The sequence below is a fragment of the Schistocerca serialis genome, chromosome 3, assembly GCF_023864345.2.
Source record: "Schistocerca serialis cubense isolate TAMUIC-IGC-003099 chromosome 3, iqSchSeri2.2, whole genome shotgun sequence".
NCBI lineage: Eukaryota > Metazoa > Arthropoda > Insecta > Orthoptera > Acrididae > Schistocerca > Schistocerca serialis.
In genome coordinates, this window is record NC_064640.1 from 406,240,457 (window position 1) to 406,265,010 (window position 24,554).

The window sequence follows — 24,554 nt, forward strand, 5'->3', positions numbered from 1 at the left end:
GATCTGATAAGTGCCGTTTTCTTTGTTGTAGGTGTTTACGTCACTCTAAGCTGAAAATGCATTACTGTACTGCGTCATGCATTGTTCGTCGCATTCTGATAGTTCGTGTTCATGGCCTGTCACCGCTCGCGGCATGGCTTGCTTTTGTGCGCGCTACCACCGCTTAAAATTTAAAAAGAAAAAAAAAAAGAGAGAGGAATCGTCTCATTAGCGAAAAAATGGCAATAGACTGCTATTTGTTGTTATTTTCACAGCTGCTTTCTTTGATAATGATCAACAAGAACCAAATAATAGACTGCGTTTGATAGAACATGTTCTGAACGAGAGTTAGGCGAAAATTTTTCTCCGTTTGAAAATCTTTGCAGCCGCTTCTTTAGTACATCAAATTCTGCACAGAAATTAGAGTCATCTTAGATTTAAAAATCTAGTCAGTTGCCGTGCTTCATTTCTGACTGTATCACTATTAGGCATAAGAATAATACGAATATAAACATGACACGATATGTATATTCTTCCGCGTTTGCTGTTGTCTCACTCTAGTTTCGTAGTTTATTAGGTATACAGGATTTAAATGAGATAGCAGCAAACACAAAAGAATACATGGCAAAATGTTTATATTCGTATTATTCTTATGGTGAAGAGAATACTGCATGTGATTCATATTTCATCAGGTTCCTATTAGCAACCATCTCTTCTCACAGGTAGGAAAAAATTCAGAACGTAGAGTTTGCCACATTGACAAATATCCCAAACAGTCTTGCCAGTCGGATTTTCGTACTACATTGAAATTCTGCTACATTCGAAGATGAACAATACGGAATTTGTATTTACTTCGTTGGATAATGTATGAATATGCAGTGGTCGAAACTCGGGAAAGAGAAAAAAAATCTAGTCTTCCACCTTTTTTTTTAATTTATTTACTAACGCAGAGGTTTTGGCGCCAGTATTTATCTTTGTGCCTACAAAGCATGCCTGTGTAGCGTTACATATATTCGATGGCAGAAGTTAGTTGTGGCGGCACCTACCAACATTTTTCAGAACTTCCGCTTGCTTTGCACTGGATTCTAAGCCGCAGGCGGTTTTTTGGATTACAAAAAGCGGAAAAAAAAGTGCGGCTTAGATTCGAGTAAATACGGTACTTTGCACTCGATTCTAAGCCGCAGGCGATTTTTTGGATTACAAAAAATCGGAAAAAAGTGCGGCTTAGATTCGACTAAATACGGTAAATAAATGGTCATGTAATTACATGTGCATATTTGTTGCAAAAAAATAATATGGAAATACCAAAATACCAATACTAAACAGATAATTATTTAAATCGATCATGTTAAATATACTTGAGACCTGGGGTTATTTATCTGCCCCATGCAATGAGAAGTGTGAATTGCATCAAGAACTTAAGAATTTTGTGAAGTGACTTGACAGCCGTGCCATAGTTTCTAACATCGTGATAAACTTTTGTGTAGTGTTTCAATTTACCAAAGTGCCACTGCAGTTGCTCCTTCAGCTTACCGACAGGAAATTTGTCTGCAAAATCATGGGTGTTCAACCACATTGTGATTTTAACACGTTTCCTTTACAGTAGACAGTTTTACAAACAAACTCAAGCTGGAACCAAGGAGAGACCACTCTACCCATTGGTGGAGTTGGATACCTGCTTCTTCCACTGTGTTGATGATTCATTTTTTATAAGGTCACAGGTGCTGGGCAGACAAAAAGAGTTCCTGAAACACTTGAACTGTAGGCATTCCAACATGTTCACCTTTGAAAGAGCAGGGAGAGCAACAACCATTTTTAAATGTCCAAGTAAATTGAAATGGAGGTGATCCTCTCTGACATAACATCTTCTATTGAATTGGATTCTGGTTTTCTCTTTCTTCGTCCTTATCTTCACTGACCGTCTTAACTTCATCACAACCAAGTGAAGTAGCACAATGATAAAACACTGTATCCATTTTCAGGAAGACAGCGGCTAAATCTCTGTTGGATCATCCCGATTTAGATTTCTTGTGATTTCCTTAAATTGATTAAGGCAAATCCTGACAAGGAGGCTATATGGCAATCGTATTTTTGTATTTTTTTTATGTTTATGGTACATGAAATTCAGAACTCAAATATCAATTTCCCAGCAGTTCGATGCAACTCTCAAAAATTCTTGAGAAAGTTGACCTTGAAGTTTTCCAAGCATATTAAATACTGTGAAGTAAGACAGATTTTTGGAGATGCAGCTTGGCTCTGTGGTAGAATGCTCGTCATAGATAATTAAGAATTTATATTTACTACGAAAACTAAGTTTTTATGTTATATGTAATCAGAAATAATATGATGTGTATTTTTCATGAAAATAAAAATTTTATATGTGCTAATTATCATATATTTTATGAATTTTTATATTTAAATGACATAAGTATTCAAATGGAATGGAAAAATATAATGATCAAAATGAGACTCCACCAGCGATCCAGCTATTACCATCCTTAAGCACTATGGAGTTTTTTCCATCTTTATGTATTCTACACTTAATGGAAATTCCCATTGAACATATGCCTTTGTTTAAAAATTTGCATCAGGAAAGAATCGAACCCAGTCTACCCAAATGGCATGCGAGCATTCTATCATGAAACCACATTGCCTGTCAAGCAGTTGACTTTACTTTGGAGTATTAAAGACTCTCAGAAAAATTCAAAGTCAATTTTCTTGAGTATTTTTTTTGAGAGTTGTGTCCAACTGCTTTGACCTATTGATATTTGAGTTCTGAATTTCACATACAACAAATATAAAAAATGACAAAAAATCTGATTGTCATGTGGTCTCTTTGTGAGACTGTTCCTTTAAACTGATATACCTTCTCATCCTCCTCCAAACCGAGCTTCTGCTCAATCTGTAATGATGATGTTATTGCCAGGTAATTAAACTATCTTCCTTCCTTCCATAATTCCATCCAGTGGTGGTAATGTATGGAATTATTGTCCATTTTACTTTGTTCTCATCTCATCTTATTTCATTGAGGAAACAATGTAGCTGTGCCTTACTCTTAGATGTGTCATCTCTCCAAGACACATGGTTGTTCATGGTAGTATTATCCTCTCCACATGCCTGGTGTATATCCACCATGACTACATTCTTGCCTACTGTAAGGTTCAGTCTGTTCCCACAAGTCGTCTTATTAGTATCTTAGCCAATAATAACTACTATTGTACACTTTTTTATTCTCTTCCGATTTTGTGTTGTCATACTGATCATCGTTTGAATGTCACAGACTTCTTCCTCATGTAGTTGTTCCAAAATCCTATATACTGTCTCCACTGGTGCCTTAACAACTTGTGCTATGCAGTCTTATGTATAATAGTACTCACTAATAAGCTTTGAGTCAGTAATAAAAGTGTATGTGTTTCTCCTTCATAAACTATGTGATCAAAAGTATCTGGATACCCCCAAAAACATAATTTTTTTCTTATTAGGGGCATTGTGCTGCCACCTACTAACAGGTACTTCATATCAGCGAACTCGGTAGTCATTAGACATCGTGAGAGAGCAGAATGGGGCACTCTGCGATATTCAATGACTTTGAACGTGGTCAGGTGATTGGGTGTCACTTGTCATATGTCTGTACGCGAAATTTCCATACTCCTAAACATCTCTAGGTCCACCGTTTCCACTGTGATAGTGAAGTGGAAACATAAAGGGACACATATAGCACAAAAGCGTACAGGCTGATCTCATCTGTTGACTGGCAGAGACCGCCGATGATTGAAGAGGGTCATAATGTGTAATAGGCAGACATCTATCCAGACCATCACACAGGAGTTCCAAACTGCATCAGGATCCACAGCAAGTACTATGACAGTTAGGTGGGAGATGAGAAAACTTGGATTTCATGGTCGAACGGCTGCTAATAAGCCACACATCATGCCAATAAATGCCAAATGATGCCTCGCTTGGTGTAAGAAGCGTAAACATTGGGCAGTTGAACAGTGGAAAAATGTTGTGTGGAGTGATGACTCATGGTACACAATGTGACGGTCCGATGGTAGGGTATGGGTATGGTGAATGTCATCTGCCAGCATGTGTAGTGCCAACAGTAAAATTCAGAGGTGGTGGTGTTATGGTGTGGTCGTGTTTTTCATGGAGGGGGCTTGCACCCCTTGTTGTTTTGCGTGGCTTTATCAGAGCACTGGCCTACGTTGATTTTTTAAGCACCTTTTTGCTTCCAACTGTTGAAGAGCAATTCAGGGATGGCAACTGCATCTTTCAACATGAACACGCCCCTGTTCATAATGCACGGCCTGTGGCAGAGTGGTTACACTACAATAACATCCTTGTAATGGACTGACCTGCACAGATTCCTGACCTGAAACCTATAGAACATCTTTAGGATGTTTTGGGATGCCGACTTCATGCCAGGCCTCACCGACCGACATTGATAACTCTCCATTCCATTGATAACTCTCTCATTCTGGAAACATCCCCCAGGCTGTGGCTAAGCCATGTCTCCGCAATATCCTTTCTTTCAGGAGTGCTAGTTCTGCAAGGTTCGCAGGAGAGCTTCTGTAAAGTTTGGAAGGTAGGAGACGAGGTACTGGCAGAAGTAAAGCTGTGAGTACCGGGCGTGAGTCGTGCTTCGGTAGCTCAGTTGGTAGAGCACTTGCCCGCGAAAGGCAAAGGTCCCGAGTTCGAGTCTCGGTCGGGCACACAGTTTTAATCTGCCAGGAAGTTTCATTGATAACTCTCCTCAGTGCAGCACTCCCTGAAGAATGGGCTGTCATTTCCCAAGAAACCTTCCAGCGTCTGATTGAAGATATGCCTGTGAGAGTGCAAGCTGTCATCAAGGCTAAGGGTGGACTAACACCATATTGAATTGCAGCATTACCGATGGAGGGCACAATGAACTGGTAACTCATTTTCAGCTTTTGATCACATAGTGTATGTTGCAAAAAAATCACAAGGAGTACCATCACTCCAACATCAGCTCATTCCATTTATTAACAATTGCTTTTTCATGTTCTTCCTCTTCTACAGTTAATACTAATTTAAAAATCCCACTTTGAGAATATTTCTTGTATCCTGAAGCCTGCTTATACCTTCCACGGATTAAAAATGATATTAATGTCTTCCTCTCAGCAACTGAGTGAAAAAATGTTAAAAAATTCTGACATAAGCATTACCAGCCTGATGACTGATCTTCTGTTCAAATTTACAGTAATTAACATTAGTTCTGTTTTAACTCCATTTGGTTCCGTTGTAAAATCATCAAAAGTTCTGGGTTTTAGTCTTGGGCTGCTTCTGCAGTTTTCCACAATTTGGGTTCGGTCTTCAGGAACTTGCCTCGAACTACTCCGATCAGAGAGTATGGTTCATGCCAGATTGAATGTTTGGTTATCACATTTTTCTAAAAAGTGTTATTCTCCCACTTATCTACCATTTAGTAAACAACTTGCACATATGTCAATCTTTTGGTGCTCCCTCTCCGTCTCCCTCTCCCTCTCCTTCTCAGTGGTCCCACATTGTCTTCCATGTTGAGTCAAGCCTACATACCACTAACTGGTTGTGCCTTCCCTGCTTGCACCATTATATTAACTGTTAGTTTATTTGTTTTACTGTACCACTTATGAATTCAATCAGCCTATCAGACTTTAAAAACATGGGAAGTTCTTTGATCTTAATGCACCTCAAACCTTGACTCATTGCCATAATGTTACTTTTACCCTCTACTATTACTTTTGTGTTACTCACTGTTAAGGCTATGGATTGCAATTCCTCCTTGCCTTTTTCCTTATAACTGGTGCATGTGTGCAACTGTCCGAATCGTCAGGCCAAGAAATGAACCAGCTTGCCTATGGCACAGTAGTCATAAAAACAGGACAACTGGGGTTATTGCAACAAAAGTCCATCAGAAAATCCATGGGACAACCAAAGTGGAATACTTTATCTGGAAACATAACACAAAATGAAAAACTCTAGAGTAAAATAATATTTTTACTTTTTATTTCACTTTTTTCTTTTGTATCAGGGATTAAATAAAATAAGAATTTCAAAGTATGAGTGTACAGCAACTGATATGGGTACAAATAAGCACAAAGAACATTTTCTCTCATTTTTTGGAGTCAGTATTTCCTTATGATTCAGCTTTCTGCCATTGTTTCTGAATTACTTTGCTCCTAAAACTATAAAATTGCTAAATGCAACAAGTATAGTGCAAGTTATGCACCAGTGACTGCTGATCCCCAGTTTAGTTTGTGAAAATTTTTATTGTCAACACACGTCAAGCCAAGCTGAGTCTGAATCCATACAACTGCAATTACTGCAGATTGTGACAATAAAATATGGAAATTAACAAACTATTTGCATTTTAGAATTATTTAGGGTTTTTCCTTGTATTTCATTAATTTGCAGGGTTCTGGAAACAGTGAACTTTCAGAAGAAATTTTCATCACTACCAGAGTTCAATCCTCAAGAATGTCAGTCACCAAGTGCAATTTCAGTACCATCAAGTCCCCGCACTTTTGTTCAAAGTTACCGGAAGAAGCAGCGTCAATCAGGTATGAGTTGAAGCAGAAGTACATCATATGATAAACTAAAATTATGTTAAATATCAATTGCTTATTTCTTTGAACCAGTTGAAAGATTAATTGCAGCTACTATATTATTTATGGGAAACCTTTATAGTCAAGTATTTCTGGTGTAATTGCCATGTGTGTGTGTGTGTGTGTGGGAGGGGAGGGGGGGGGACGGGGGGGGGGGGGGGGGTTACAGAAATGATTAGGTGAGTATATATACATCTTATGATAATCTTTAACATCTGAGTTTAACACTTCAGAGACTGGCCACTTGGGAGAATGTTGGACTTAAGAAACCAGCTATGTATACCATTATTTAAATCTTTACTGGCACTTATGTAATTGATGTATCTTCAAGAGTAATACATACTAAAAAAAGGCCAAGCTTCAAGATTTATTTTTCATGTTTACTTTAGTTCTTTGATAGATTACAAAGTTTAAACTAATGATAACAGGAAGTATAACTATCCTTCTAGGAAAAGTGCAAAGTGAGTTATATCGCAATTTATTCCTCTTGAGCTTCCAAAATTTATTCGTCACATAACAAACGTGGCCTTTTTTTTAGCAGAATTACATAAAACCTGCGAAACCTAATGAGTACGCATGCGAAATTATTTCAGTGCTTTCGTATCGGCTCAGCCATACACAACAGCAGTTTTTGCATTCACTAATGTTTTTTCCTTTCTAGATAATTGATAATAAAAGGCAGCACCATACAAGGGGCAGATTGTGACACATCCATACATTGTTCTCATACAAAATGAGTCAAGTTTTCGAGAAATAGGTGGATTGTGTGTCGAGAAAATTGCAGCCAGACCTATACTTAGACGCAGTATTTTCAACACAAAGCTGTGGACCAAGCTATGCTCAGGCTAGGTCTCCAAGGTGTTAGAAAAAAAAGACCCAAAAGCAGATACTAAATTTTCATCTCAGCTGTGCTGAAACTTCAATGTTTATTATTTTACATATTTGTTAACTCCTGTAATCCAATTTAACTTAGAAATACTGTGTGGTTTGTTAGAAAATGGTGAAGATCACTACTTGTTGTTTCCGCATAACCAGTATTGATTTAACCATATCACCATCAGATTTTTTCGGCATCACTATAGTCTGTTGGTAAACTCATTAGCGAGTGGTGCTCTTGGTGGAGGAAGTGGCTTTTACCAGTAGGACACTGTAACTGCACTACAAGTGCACCAAAAATCATGTTTCTGTTTGTGTGATTTTAGTTACCAATGTCTGTCAGTTCAGTTTGTACATTTACTGATGTACTTAGTTATTCAGATATGATGGATAAATGTACTACATCTCAAGAAAATGTGCACAATACAAAGAAGAGATATTTGCAGTGTGAAGAGCATTTGGTCGTCTCTAACAGAATTGCAGCATGTATCAAAGAGTGCACACAAAAAGAGCCAGTCCCAGTGCTGGAGTTTCAACAAAAGTCAGCCTTGCCACAATATAATGCGTTAGAAAGGAATGTGAAAATAAACCATATGGTTTATTGGCATCGCCAAGAAAGGGCACTAAGAATTTTGGAAGGAAACCTGTTGTTATCAACATCTTTACAAAATCGGTAATCCAACAGACAATTGATGACTTTTACACAAATCAAGTAATAGTGCCAACATTATACAAATTACTTATTAATGTAAAATCAGTAGTTTATTTTCCTTGACACAAACATGTTTTAAACAAGACACTGTGTGAAGTGGAATTTATCTTGAGAAGATCTGTAAGTAAAAGAAAGGAAAGGAAGGAAGATTAGGGTTTAATATAAGCAAAAGTAAGATTCTGGTATAGAGAACTGATGTAATTGACTGGTGATACAAATGGTTGATACAAGTAAGGAAATTAAAAGAGCAAGACAGAAAGTTATTTTGATGAAACTTTGGTGGATCATTTCGCTTTGTGACAAGAACACTGGATGCACTATACTGTTCATATCAAATAGATAGTGACCTTCATATATATTACTCAGATTCACTTTTGCTCATTCTGGTTTTTGTTTTCCCAAATTTCCTTAAATCACTAAAGGAAAATGGAGATGGTTTCTCTTGAAAGAGTATGGCCAATTTCCTTCACTATCCTTCCTCCAGTCTGAGCTTGGACTCCCATATGTAACGCGCTCTTAGTTGACGGGGCATTAAACCCTAATCTTCCTTCCTTCCTATTTCAGATTATTTTCTGGGTGTTGAAAGACTATGAAGAAGATTACTTCACCTTGGCTGTATTGGAAGTGTCTCATTCAAGATACATTTGGGGAAGCAGTTGTAAAATTCTCTTTAAGTAAGGAAAAATAACCTTAGATAAATTTTGATTCTTGCGCAAGGAGGCGGCTCTAACTGTGTAGTTGTGGGATGTAGATTAATCCAGATCTTCCAACAAAAAAATAATTTGCATATATCTGTGCTTGACATAACCTATTTTTGGCATTAAAATAAGCCATTTCTGTAACAACAAGTACCTAATTCTGTCAAAATAAAATAACAGTACTTATTAATATTAACACAGGCTTCCACATTAAAGAACAAAAGTTGGAGCGAACACAAGCAAGTACAAATTCACAAATAATGCCCTGTGGGTTCACTGGTGTGCACCATCATTAAGTTGTACCTGCAAATAAGCATTTACACCAGAACAAACAGAAGGAATGCTGTGAAGAAATGAGCATCAAAGCATATTCTGTGTATCTTTTTTTGGCATGAATTTTATGGTAAAGTTGCTTAACTTATATTCCATACTAGTTGTATATATAGTCATGAAAGAGAAATAGGCATAGGACAGGAAGAATTTAGGTGTCTCAGTGTGAATGTAAATGTGAAATGCATAGACATAGTGCACTTAACATTGAATTGCCTTAGCATTAGTCCAAAACTCTGCGCATATGTTGGTAGACACTTTTTGCCGGCTTCTCAGTACAGTGTAGGAGGAAATTTAAAAGCAGAACATAACATTAATTACTGATGGCCAACATAACCTGAGAAAAGGCTAGCATTTATGACCTGGTTGTTAGCAGGGAGACATTTACATTAATGACAATTTTGTATTTCAGTAGTTGCTTCATATCAGATACTTTCTGGAGTCTACAGTAACAATGTACAGCACTTGAAGAATAATATTCAAGTGTGTCTAAAGAAGATACAGCCAATAAAATATGATCAGTGAAATGTGAAATATATGTAAGATCTGTCACATAGATTACTATGCTATATTGTTTGTTTGGAGACAGTTAGTGTGATCCCATGTAAACCATTTTCATTTATCATCAGAAATATCTAATGTAGCAGTGAAACATGAGCTATGTAATTACAAATACCATAAACATAATTAATGATAATGATAAGTCTTTTACATATTTTTAATTTTAATCAGCATAATAGATACCGTACTAGTTTACTTTCAAGGAAATTTATTATTTTTTCTTCTTTTTTAATAACAAGAATTACGAAGCTTGTGCTTATTCAGTGTATTGCTTATTCAGTCCATTCCCACTCAATGCAAGAATCTAATGAATTTTTCATTTTTATCACATCTCTAGGAGAACCAGTGACTGCTTCGTCAGTTTTCTACCAATCATAATTCTTTTCCTTTGTCACTTGTGCTGTGAATCTCTTAAATCCCAGAAACATGTTTGGTATCTATATTATATTCTTCTATCAGCAACTTTACATTACCTTTGAACCACTCCATTGCACATGCAGCTCGTGTCAGCAACAATAAAAGTACACAAGGTAAGAGATGAAATTCTTGTGTACTGCAAGCACCAAAGTGGAGAGGATGCAAACTTCCTGTCATGTTTCCTGAAAAATTGACAACTAGCGGAACACCACAAATGAACGACTGTGAATGTAAACCAAATGTGACCAGATACCATTCGTGCTCATGCTCCTATTGTTTACACCTGAGAGAATTCTCATTCACTGTTCCATGTTCACTTTTGTTCACTTCAGTGTAAAGGAGACTTCAGGAACACCCTGAGTATAGGACACTATTAATTCAGATCAAGCAAAATGTACACCTTATTAGTACCACACAGATAATGTTAAACATTCTATTTAAAAGTGTTCACAAATGAAACGATTTTGTTGCCATGTATTTGCTACAAATTTATGTGAATCATTGAATGTCAGTACTTTCTGGTATTTTTCATTCATTTAAATAAATGAGATTACTTTGTACTTAAACGTTTGACAACAGTTATAGTAGCAACAACTTAGGAATAGGGTGCAGAAAATTGTATTAATGTCGGAGTACATATTTTAATGCCAAGAGCAAGTATATTCTCTGATTTCAAAAAAATATTTCACAGTCTTTCAGAGGACCTAGCAATAAACAGTCTTCAACATTCCAGAATAATCGCCTTTTGTTCTCTTCCAGTCATGTGAATTTATCATCAGTTTGTGAGTCTGCATGGTCCAAAAAAATGGCCCATATTTGACTGTCCTCACTATTTCTGTAAGAGTTGATGAGTGCACTCAGTAACTTTGGATCACCACTTTTAAATCCAATGAGTATGATTATTTATGTGGTATTAATAGCAAAGTGTAAATAGTGTTTAATCTGTATTGGTAGGGTCCTACATTAAGACTGTTCCTAACTGGCATTATCTCTTCATTGTGTGCAATAACTCATGTTCCTGACGAAGAAGATTAGGCCTTCTTGTTGAGTGCATGCAAATCAGTTCAATAGGCAGAAGGTCAAGTTCATTACTGGACATTAAAATAGCAACACCTTGAAGGCAGCATGCAACAAATGTCAAATTCACATAATGTGTACTACATGCTCAGATAAGCAAATTATTAACATTTCAGTGCAACCACAAGAAGTACTGCGGAGTATCATAATTTGCATTCTGTATATAAGGAAATAATATCAGCAGGTTTGTCATTCAGAAATCCCACTTGAGTATTAGTTGCTTATGAGAAGGTCATGTTCTGCCTTGTGTAAATAGGAGAAATGTCTACCAGCATCTGTCAGAATGCGGCATGGTCATGGTGTATCAAGACTGCAATATGTTGTTGTGCAATATTGCTGCTTACACTCATCAGGATCCAAAAACTGTCATTTGAATATGGAATCAATGGTTTCAAGGGAGGCCGTACATAATTCCATGTGGGATCTCAGTGGCCCAATACAACTAGTGCCTGAAAGGACAGACATATACATATTTACCTCAGCCAGCATCTGATGTGCGTGATCACATCGAGTTCCATTTGATCAACAGGCATTACGTTTCAGATGTGTTAAGGCTGGTGGCTGTGCACTTTCTTTGAGATCTCAGTGACTGACAAAATAATGGAAGACTGCATGTTAACCATGCATCCTGACTCACCTTGATACAGATGGTGTTTAACTGTTGTGTTGGCCACCATGTTTCCCACATCTCTCACCCCCTGAAAAATTCCATAATGTTTTGCTAAGAGACTGGCATATGACCATTCATCAACCACTCTAATGGGTAAACTCTGGCATGGAGTTGAAGCAATGAGTTGATGTACCTGTATGTGCCATCTAAGCTCAGTTTGACTCGGTGCCAACCCAAGATAGAGCCATTGTTGCTGCTGGAGGTGGCAGCAAGATTTTGTTGACAGTCTGGCAATTCATAGAAGAATGAAAATATTTTTCCATTTGCTCAATCTTGTTATGTGGGCTCTTTTGCTTTGTTCAGTAAAAATGATGGTGGTCCAGTTTTACTTATGTCAGATATTGTGGTTACTGAAAACATAATTTCACAATTTTAAAAATAATAATAATAATAATAATAATAATAAGTCCATCTAAAGGTAGGAGATAATTTAGCCTGGAGCAACTGATCGGTCATTTCCCATCGTCGTTTCCACTTACTGTGAAAAAACAAAATTTGTCACGTATTTGCACAGTTTGCCTCCAAATTTGTCACAGGTATGGGAAAAAGCAACGAGAATGAATATATTGTTGTTAAGAATATGATTTAACACTGTGTCTTGTTTGTTACTGTCACACATCTAATAAAGTTTCAAACATTTAAAGCCATTCCTAAACTTGTGGTTTAACTTACAATCAATAGGGTTAACTTACAATCAATAACAGAACCCTAAACAAGACAAAATTTTAAGTAATTTCAGTATAAAAACTTTGAAGCTTAGATGCTTCACGTTGTTTTATTGCCATACTGACATCGGACAGATGCCCATCTTCAGCTGCAGCTTACATTTACTGTGTTTTTTTTTTTAAAAAGCACATGCCGTAGACATTTGTTGACAATGTTGGTGTAATTATCCCTTTATATAACAGTAATCAGCATATAAATTTCGATGATGTGATGTATAACGTGATATTTTTCAGTATCTGTAAGTTATAGAGCACCACATGTACAAGATATCTTGTTTGATACATTGTGTAAAGCATTTACACCTTGCTGGTGTTCCAGTTTGTGAGAATTGCTCTGTGTCTTGACAACTCGCAGTGTGAACATATTCCATACGATTTATTACATTAGTATATGGATAGTTTAGTCTGACAATTTGTATTCATTATATTCAACATTACTTTTCATATGGTGTCACGTGGTTGGTTGAGCTTACATACATCAAGCTGTTACATGCGCAGTCAGGGTGTATACGACCCGGGAGATCCGGGAAAAACTGGGGATTTTTTTGTCCTGGAGAAAACTGGGGAAAACCCGGGAAATTTTTAGAATTCCGGGAATTTTTCATTGTCTAGTTACCAGTTACATTTTTGCGATTTTGACTGGTAATAACCAATACTCTAACGAAGATTATTACTGTATCCTGCTTCTGCAGAATAATACTGCAGCAACAAAACATGAAAGAGAGAGATAAAAAAAAAAAAAAAAAAAAAAAAAAAAACGAAAATAAAACTTAAGTTGCAAAGGAAATGCGCCATATACAACAACAAAACACAGTGCTCATACAAGCGTCTGCCAACCAAAGTGTGTCAAAGGCTTTAGGAAGAATGTGCATTGCTTCCTAACAACAAATTGCCTCCAGTGAGCGTGACGTGACAGCTGTTTTTACATTAGGTTCATTTGAGCAGTTGCGGGCAAGTTCTTGCGCATGCGCAGTTGAGTCGCGTCTGAGTAGTACCTTCTCCCGCTTCTGGCTACAGAAGTGTGGCTAGGTGCCACTATCTAGTATTGTCCCAGTTCGGAAATATCGTAGATCCAGAGCTGATGCACAGAGCAGTCTGAGTTGTAGTGGGGAGGTGGGTAGTCTCCACGTGACCTGTGTTTACGTTTACTGATTTTGCTGTTTCCTCTTCATTTATTGCTCTCACATTAAATGAAAGCAAAATGAATTTCTGTGGCCAGGGGCTACCAAATGAATTTAAATACATTTGCATAATTACAGAAGGTTAAAATATGTTGTTAGTTTCAGGTTTTATTTCCACCTTTCTGATAGTCAAGCATTAATTGCCTTGCAGAACAATGAAGTTATTTTTGTCAGTTTGCTAAAGAGATTTGGCTTTTATTAGTCTTTTGCACCGAGGCAGTCAATTTATTTGAAACGAAGTGTTTAGTTTCACACTGTTGGCTGGTTTCAACTATTCGCTGCATTTCAAATGCATGTTTTCCATCTTCTAGCTCGTATGGCATTATGCCATAATAAAGAACCAAACATGAGATAATGCAGTACTGGTACTCAAGAAAATTTACATCCGAATCTGGACATACGATTGTGCACTTTAAGGCAAATTATGCATTTTAGTATGGTTGACGAAATTCCAATGCTCATGACGTATCCTTTGGTGTCTTGTTTCGTTTATGACATAATGCAAGATCTTTTAATGTTTTACATGTATGAACATGCGGGCTTCCTGCATCATCGTAGCTGCGCAGGCGCAGTGACACCTGTTATCTGGCGCTCTCTGGCAACTGCTGAAACGAACCAATTTCTAACAGGTCGCAGGAAAATATTGCGAATGGTGATTTGAAAAGTATTACTTTCAAAGTAAATTTCCTTTTACGGAAGACGAACTATGTGCGAATATGTACAATGAATTTCTTAAATCACAGAGCGTTTGACTCTCATTTAAAAATCAACTCTTTGAGAACGACCATCTAGAAGAATTTTGAGCCTAGAAGATCAGACATTTACGTCGTTATTAAAAATTTTACTGGCACATTTGTGTGATGTATCTTAAAGTGTAACGCGTGTGAAAAGATCAGCATTATATGTGGAAGCTTAGCTTCTCTTGCAGCTTATTAATCTTCATGACCAATATTATTTGTGAAAGCTTTGTTTTTCTTGTAGCAACACTATGTATATTAATTTAAACCATTAACTTTTCTTTTTTGTGTGTTTGTGCTACTTAAGAGGGGCCTTGTTATTGGCTGACTACATCACGTGTCCTATGCTGTCATCAGCTGGCGAGATCACGTGACACGAGCAATGACTGGCTTACAAAAGCGCGTCGCTATCTCGATTTCACTGCTTCGGAAAGTAACATGCAGTGTTAGGTGGAATTCGAATTTATACCTCTGTAACACGAAAAAAATGCAGTGTACATGTTGCTGCACATTAAAGATCTTTTCAGAACGTGATTTTTTCCCCCCCTGGGTTTCGTTTTCTAAAGTGCCAGCAAATTCTATGTCTGTGTAGAAAACCATAAACATTCTAAGGATTGATAAGTTTTACAGCACCGAGGAAAAGTATACTGTCATTTAACATGGAAGAAGTGTATTTTCACCCGGGAGAAAGTGTATTTTCAACTGGGAAATCCGGGAAATTTTTTTTTTGTCCATGTCTACACCCTGGCAGTCCAATCACTTTGTAGTGGGTTTTTTCCTATACATACATACAAGAAATTGTTTATGTTATAGTAAGAGACCACATAGATGACACATTTTAATACCTATTGCCTGTACATACTCTAGGCAGAGATGATTGACAGTCATGCATGGAACTGGTCAAGTAAACAAAGTTTTAATAAATAAGGGGAAATTAGTATATCCACTTTTGTCAACTTTTACATGTAAAATATGACCTTAGTTAAATACTTTTAGTTACTTGTCTTCTTCATAGGTATATTTGGGCCTTCAAAAGCAGCAGGTTTTTAAAAATTCACTGGTTACAAGTGATTATAATTTTACTTACATATAAAATACCTTAAATACTGTTTTTCAATAACAACAGTTTTCTTTGTAAATCTGTGTTTTATAACATGAGCTTCAGAAAACCCCGTTCCACCCTTTCCTTTCTACTACCCATATCCATGTCAGTACCTGTGTGCCATCATCTGTGGGTTGTATGTTATATCTCCAAAAATATGGCACAGATTTGACTGCTTTTCAAAGATACAAATTTAACCAATAGAACTTTAATATGTGTGCCTACTTTTGATGTGGTGATTCTGTCATTATGCTAAGGGTAAATCACATTATATTTATTTCAGCTGCGGACGATGATGGTGACTCTGACAGTGTGATCTCAGCAACTCCAAAATCAGCAAAGCTAACAGGTGGCACATTTTTTGGACCAGATTTCAATCCAGATGCATTCAGAGGTAAGTATCATAAATTAAATCTGTTCATATTTTATCTTATGGTTCTTCTGTTAGAGGAATAACTTTTGACAGAAGTTTTAAACTTGTCTGCATTTGTGCTCAAAGAGCCAGCAAAATTGTGGTCCTTAGTACAACAGAATGATTTTGCACTAACTCTTTCTATCCAGTTCCTCTTCTAGCCAAAGGCATTTAACTGCTGATCCACATCCACATAAAGCATAATCGTCACATATTAGTTTTAGATTGTTATTTCTGTTATGTTGTCACACTGGCTAAGCAAAGCCATGAAAGATCTGCACTATCCTCCTTTACTTAGGTCTGTTAAATGCCCTACACAAATGAATAATTCTCAAGAATTGTTTTAATGGAGTTATGTAAGTGACCTTATCGATGTAACAGCTTCAGGGGTTGGACAAAAATATGGGAACACCACAAGAAATGCGTGCTTGAACATAAATGTAGATGCTAGCCAAGCCTGCAGATGGCACCATTCTGTTTGACCATTGCACCTATGCAATGTCCACAATACATTGCAAGTGTTAGTTGTATTCAGACAGTATTCTGTGTGATTGTGAATGCATTATGTCTCAGATTAGTGAATTTGAATGTGGGCAAATTGTTAGTGCTCTTGTGGTAGTTGTTTCCGTAATCAAGGGAGCCAAAGTACACTACTGGCCATTAAAATTGCTACACCACGAAGATGACATGCTACAGACGCGAAATTTAACCGACAGAAAGAAGATGCTGTGATATGCAAATGATTAGCTTTTCAGAGCATTCACACAAGGTTGCCACTGGTGGCGACACCTACAACGTGCAGACATGAAGAAAGTTTCCAACCGATTTCTCATATACAAACAGCAGTTGACCGGCGTTGCCTGGTGAAACGTTGTGATGCCTCGTGTAAGGAGGAGAAACGCGTACCATCACGTTTCCGACTTTGATAAAGGTCGGATTGTAGCCTATCGCGATTGTGGTTTATCGTATCATGACATTGTTGCTCGCGTTGGTCGAGATCCAATGACTGTTAGCAGAATATGGAACCGGTGGGTTCAAGGTGGTAATATGGAACGCCGTGCTGGATCCCAAGGGCCTCGTATCACTAGCAGTATCACTGTTTACAGCATCATGATGGTTGCATCCATGTTTGGCCACATCGCGGTGAACACACATTGGAAGCGTGTATTTGTCATTGCCATACTGGCGTATCACCCGGCGTGATGGTATGGGGTGCCATTGGTTACATGTCTCAGTCACCTCTTGTTCGCATTGACGGCACTTTGAAGGTCAATAGTGGCCGAGCAACTGACTCATCACAATACACCAGTCACTACTCTTGATGAACTGTGGTATTGTGTTGAAGCTGCATGGGCAGCTGTACCAGTACACGCCATCCAAGCTCTGTTTGACTTAATGCCCAGGCGTATCAAGGCTGTTATTACGACCAGAGGTATTTGTTCTGGATACTGATTTTTCAGGATCTATGCACCCAAATTAGGTGAAAATGTAATCACATGTCAGTTCTAGCATAATATATTTGTCCAATGAATACCCGTTTATCATCTGCATTTCTTCTTGGTGTAGCAATTTTAATGGCCAGTAGTGTATTTTGTGTTTCAAGAGACATGATATTGAAGATTTATACTGTATTGAGGAAAAGCAGGTAAGCATCATCTGCAAAGTCACAATGCAGTTGAAAGTGTGTCTTGAGTGATTGTGACAGATGGTCATTGAAATGGATTGTAACGAAAAGAAACTGCAAAAGTTGCTGCAAAACTGAATGTTGCACTCACAAATCCTTTCAGCACCAAAATGACACAAAGGGAGCTCCATAAGCAGGGATTATAGGGCAATCTGGAATTCTAGAACCACTATCATTGATTCATAAGAGGGAAACAATGATGGCAAAGCCATAAAACCTGGACTACGGAGCAGTGGAACAAATTCATTTGATTGGATGAGTCTTGCTTCACACTGTTTCTGACTTCTCCCCAAGTTAATGTCCCAAGAGTGAAACATGTCAGGGGTTCGATTGTGATTTGGTCAGCCATATTGTGGTATTCCATGGGTCCCATGGTTACTCTACATTGATCATTCCCCAATGGTGCTGCTATGTTCCAAGATCAAACTGCATCGTTCAGGGCTGGTTTTGTGGATACAAGGATGAATGTTCACATCTGCCCTGGCCACTGTAGTCACCATATCTCAATATTATTCAGCCTTTCTGGTCTACTTTGGAGAGAAGCCTGCATGATTCCTGTCCACCTCCATCATCATTAACTGAAGTCACCACTATTTTGCAGGAAGAATAGTATATGATTCTCTTAAAAACTATACAGGACCTGTATTTATCCATTGTGAGATGACTGGAAGTTGTTTGTGTGTGTGTGTGTGTGTGTGTGTGTGTGTGTGTGTTGTGTGTTTGTTTGCATATTTTCGTCCAAGCCCTGTACATTTCTTTAGGACAGTTTTAATAAATTAATCTCCCAGTCTTACAACTAGAGTTATGTTTGACAGTTATAACCGATTTCAGTTAAAGATCTGTTCAACAGATGTATTTTTTATATACATCTGTTGAACTACAATTACTTAAATTTGGGATTAGCTGCCTGCATTTATATCAAAGTGATGATCTTTTGAAAACCTTGCTCAAATTCTCAAAATCTCAAAATTGTCCTAATAATGTGATCTCCCTGTATTCCCCACAAGATGTATCACAGAGCTACACATATCTTTTGCCAGGATATAATAATGGTCATATTAGACTTTGTCAATGAACATGCGGTCTTACTTTCACTTCTGACTAACTTTTCTATGGAGAATGAAATATCGAGTTTTTTTACTAAGATTCCAGTCCTGTTGCATAACTTGATTTGATATTTCGTATGTGCACATTTTGTGTCTGAAGCAACACTGGAATCTCATCAAAGGCATGCAACAAGCCAAGGAGTGTGGTGTCAGTTTAATAGGGCAGACTTTTTTAGTGTACAGTACAGACATGATGTACAAGTGCAACACACATTGTATAATAAGAAGTTATTGTAATTAAATCAAATCAAGAACATTTAGTTTTAAAAAACTTGCATATAATACAAAGAAAAGTGGCTTGGTGTGACTTTGGCACTATTCACACTAGCCTTGAAGTACAAAAGGGCAGTACAGTGCAAATGTTTGTCCAGCCTGCTTGTCCAGCTTAATGTGCTTTCCGCTAGCTTACAGGACCGGGAGGTGAGCCATACCCCTATCAAATCTGTGTGGTAAATTAACAAGTGTTAATCTTGAGACTGGTTAGTCTGAGTGTGGCTTTTAAGCAGTTTTCTACACTCACAAGCTTATGCTGTGCTGATCCCCAACTCCATCTCCAGAATATGATATACAAACATTCAAAGTTAAATAACACTTAGAACGAAGTTTGGACAATTCACAGAAAGTTCCTAGACATGACGTCCCTCCCTTATGTTAACTGATGACTGTGGTGACTGAAATGATTCTCAGCCACAACGTTAAAATATAATAAATATAAATTTGCAAAGTCATGAAAACAGTGGACCCATATGATGAGATAAATCCGCTCTTAGTTTTGTGATAAAGTTACAACTACTTTGTAAGTGAATAATGAAACAGCCTAATTCTTCAGTGTTTGGTCTACCTCTCATACTTGGCTTTACACATTACTTCGCATTCTGAACTGCTGTTAACCTCACTGTTTATGACTGAGTTCATTGATTTGTACCATTCTGTTCTTTGAGTATCCCATGTAACATTATCGATGGAATCCATGTGATGCATATCCAAAATTGTGCAAAATTTGTGCAAAATTGATGCAATATTACTCTTCTTCAAGATTCTGTCTTGGACCCAATGGAAGTGCAGTACATAAGCAGTTATATTATTTGCACACAGATTTTATGGAAGCCACGGATGAACCAAAAAAACTCCACTAACAAATACACATGTGAAGTGTACTGATGATGAAAGATTAATTTATATCTCCACCCACAGGCTCGGAAACCAGTGATGCTGGTGAAGGCAGTTCACCACGTACACCAAAGACGCCAGGAGGGAAGGATATGGAAAAAGGTCACCGTAGAATGCTTGAACAGCGCAGGCAGTTGGTAATGCAACTGTTCCAGGAACAAGGCTTCTTCCCATCTACCCAGGCAACTACAGCTTTTCAGGTATTCTGTGTGTTTCTAATGTAAATCTTTCTACAAAGATTATATCTTATATGAATAGTATAGATGGCGTGTAAGTTTTTAATTGTATCCATCAGCTGTTCTTCCTGTTTGTTGAACATTCTGTATTTTTTATGGCATGTAGACCCACAGAAAAAGTCTATTGTGTCATAGTATTGTTTAAAGTGGACTTTTTAGTGTGTAAGAGAGAAAGAGATAAGCAACTCCAGATATTTTCATTAAAACCATATAAATTCTTAAGAATTGTTATACATCCAGTCCTCTGGCTACTTACAATGCATATTCCTATATTTGTGCTACAATTCTATTAAAAAATTACCAGTGATCGAGAAGAAATATCAGTTTTTCATAAAAAAAAAAGTTTATTTGTATATGAAGGTAGTAACTGTTCTTGAAAGAGCAGGTACCATTGATGACCGTGCAGCTTCTCGTGAATAAATGATAATTAATTGAAACCCTCAGCTGCTGACAGGTGTTGTTGATATATCTCGATGGGGACAGCTGAAAATGTGTGTCCCGACCGGGACTCGAACCCTGGATCTCCTGCTTACATGGCAGATGCTCTATCCATCTGAGACACTGAGAACACAGATGAACAGTGCAACTGCAGGGACTTATCCCTTTTGCACGCTTCCCATGATACCCACATTCCCAACTGTCCATAATCTACATACGTAATGTTCCTAACAGATATTTACCCATCCATTCATTACTCGTGCCAACTAAGGTGACAATTCCCGTAAGAGTTTTTATGCACAAAATGTCCTTAATTTAAGTTATCTCCAACATTTTTATGTTGAAATTACTCATATTCTACCCCTTATAATCATTATCAGACTTCTAATATTATAGCACCAATAATATCAGTTGTATTTTTCCCCAACATTCCAGTAGAATTAAATTATGCACAAATTGAAATGCCATTCAGTCTGCAGAATAATAAAGATTTCTAGTTGATTGTATTGTTCAATGCCATCCAGAAATTATTCTTATAAGTCAACCAAACTTCTTGTAAAGAAAGAAGCAGAAAATTGCAACCCATTTCAACCTCTGCATCTATACTACACAAACCACCAAACTGTGCATTGAGGAGGATACCATATACCACTACTAGTCAGTCCCTTTCCTGATCCACTCACAAATGGAATAAGGGAAAAACAACTGGCTACCTGCCTCTTCACGAGCCTTAATTTCTCTTATCTTGTCTGTGTAGCCCATACATGAAACGTGCATTTGTGGCAGTAGAATCATTCAGCAGTCAGCCAATAATGTCGTTTCTCTAAATTTTTTCAATAATATGACATGAAAATAATGTCAACTTCCCTCCAGGGATTCCTATTTGAGTTTACAAAGCTTCTGCGTAATACAAGTTGATTGAACCTGCCTGTAACAATTCTAGCAGCGTGCCTCTGAAATGCTTCAAAGTCTTCTTTTAATCTGACATTGCGAGGATCCCAAATACTTGACAAATATACAAGAATGGGTTGCATTATTGTTCTATATGTGGTCTCAATCAATGAGCTACATTTTGCTAAAACCCTCTCAATAAACTGAAGTCTATTATTCATCTTTCCTACATAGCACTCCATCCATGTGATGGAACTACAAGAGAAGTGCTCACTGCCTAGTCCTCGACTCTTTGCTTCACACGTGTTGAGAAAGCACACAGCCAGCAGTTCCCATACTTGGTATCACACGCCACATGCTCACTGAGTGGCCCCATCATGCATATAAGGAAACATTAAGTCTCTACAGTTTCGTAGAGGTGCTAACGGGCCCGGCAAACATTGGAATGCACATAGCATTAGAATTCCTTTTTAGCTGTCAATTGTCCATGTTTTCTATGGAGAAAGTGTATGCTATATGCCTGAAATTCATCTAATATTACCATAGCGAGCAAGTCAGGCAGCAGGAGCCAGCCAAGACACAAGCAGCAACAGGGAAGTAACCGATTTTGTGACATTTTATGAGGTCTTAACCAGGAATGAACTGTAGAGTGTCATCTGTGTGCTTTGGTAGTTTCCTTTCTCGAGTTTCTGCATGTTAATTTAATATTTAATAGACACAGTTCTCACATTTTTGTTTGCACTTTAAAATAAACTGATTTTGTGACATATTACAAGTTCCTAATCAGGAGTAAACTATTTAGCCTCACCTAAGTGCTTTGGTAGTTCATCTTTTGAATATCTGCATGTTACTCTAATTCATTAGACACAGTTTCTGTGTTTTCCTCCATTAGTCTGTATAATGTAGTTTTCCATTGTCTTTAGTATGGATATGGACTGTGATTGCTGTGTGCGAATACGGGCAGAGTTGGTGAAACTTTGCTCTCAGCTCCAGGCTGTGATGGCTTGGGGTACACAGCTTTGAAGCTGCAGTGAATGGGCATCACTGGTATGAGCTGGCCATGGAGATCCAGCAGACTTCCAGCACATCTGAGTTCCTTGATCGGTCCAAACCAGTGGCTAGCCCAGTTACTGCTCACACTGAGATTGGCCCCTCACCTATGGTTGAGTAACAGGTCACCTTAGGGTGTGCCAAGTGGCAAAAGACTTCCCAGGGGGCAACTTTTAAAGCCTCCCCAGTAAGTCTGACAAACAGATTCCAGGTGCTGTCTGTGGCTGGGTCCTCCTGGATGCCATAAAGTGCACAGGGTGCAGCCAACTGCAGATGGTGGCTCACATCGGTACCAGTGATATGTGTCGCTTTGTATCGGAAGAGATTCTACCTGGTTTCGAGCAGCTAACAGAAGCGGTAAAGGCTGCCAGTCTTGCTTACGAGATGAAAGCAGAGTTAACCATTTGCGGCATAGTCGACAGGACCGATTGCGGACCTCTGGTACAGACCTGAGTGGAGGGTCTGAATCAGATGCTCAAATGGTTCTGCAACTGTGTAGGCTGTAGGTTCCTCAGCTTGCCCCAAGGGGTGGTCGGCTTTCGGGTTCTGCTGAATAGGTCTGGAAGCCACTACACATAGGAGGAGACTATACAGGTAACGGGCTGTGTTATGTGGACTGGGCAGTTTTTTGGGTTAGAGGGTCTCAGGGAAACACAAAAAGGGCTTCAGTCTCAAAAGATGCAGGTTGAACAGTGGAACCATTAGTGTAACAGTTGTAAATTGTTGTAGCTGTGTTGGGAAAGTACCAGAGCTCCAAGCACTAATAGAAAGCACTGATGCTCAAATTGTTAGGGGTACTGAAAGCTGGCTAAAGCTTTCTGTTGCTATGTGTGGCTTTATAGATATGAGCAGCCCATACTGGTTCACCTTCCATGTATTGTTTTTTAAATTTTTGTGGCTAAAGCCTTTCTTGCTTGATATTTATCTTATACAGTCTTGACTCTTTCCAAATTAACAGTGTAAGTGTAGACCAGATGTGACATGAATTCAAAGAAATAGTACCAACAGAAATTGAGAGATTTATACCAAATAAATTAACAAATGATGGAGCTGATCCCCATTGGTTTGCAAAACGGGTCAGAACACTCTTGTAGAAAAAATGGAAAAAGCATGCCAAATTTCAACGAATACAAAATCTCCAATACTTACAGAAACTTGAAATTTAATGCAGACTTCAGTGTAGACTTCAGTGTGAGATGCTTACGATAGATAGTTTCCACAATGAAACTTTGTCTCGAAACCTGGCAGATTCTGGTTGTATGTAAAGTATGCTAGTGGCAAGACACAGTCGGTGCCTTCTCTGCGCGATAGCAATGGAAATACTATCAGTGATAGTGCTGCCAAAACAGAGTTACTAAACACAGCCATCTGAAATTCCTTCACCAAAGAAGAGGATGTAAATATTCCAGAATTCGAAATCAAGAACAGCTGCCAACATGAGTAACTTAGAAGTAAATATCCTCAGAGTAGTGAAGCAACTTAAACCACTTAACAAAAGCAAGTCTTCTGGTCCAGTCTGTATACCAGTTAGGTTTTTCTCAGAGTATGCTGATGCATTAGCTCCATACTTAACAATCATATACAACCGCTCACTCGACGAAATATCCATACCCAAAGACTGGAAAGTTGCACAGATCACTCCAGTATTCACAAAAGGTAGCAGGAGTAATCCACTAAATTACAGGCCCATATCGTTAACGTCGATATGCAGCAGTATTTTTAAGATATATAGTGTTCAGTCATTATGAATTACCATGAAGAGAACGGTCTGTTGACACACAGTCAGCACGGATTTAGGAAACATCGTTCTTGTGAAACACAACTAGCTCTTTACTCACGCGAAGTGTTGAGTGCAATTGACAAGGGATATCAGATTGATTCCGTATTTCTAGATTTC

At 38.0% G+C, this 24,554-nt stretch overlaps 1 protein-coding gene across 1 annotated transcript in view; it reads left to right on the top strand.

The window, feature by feature from the left end:
- Positions 1 to 24,554, top strand: part of LOC126470265 (putative transcription factor capicua) — a 336,823-nt gene that overhangs the window by 252,453 nt on the left and 59,816 nt on the right. Inside the window, 3 exon segments of the mRNA XM_050098002.1 lie at positions 6,394 to 6,539; positions 15,954 to 16,064; positions 20,067 to 20,242. Coding sequence (XP_049953959.1) covers positions 6,394 to 6,539; positions 15,954 to 16,064; positions 20,067 to 20,242 — 433 coding nt within the window.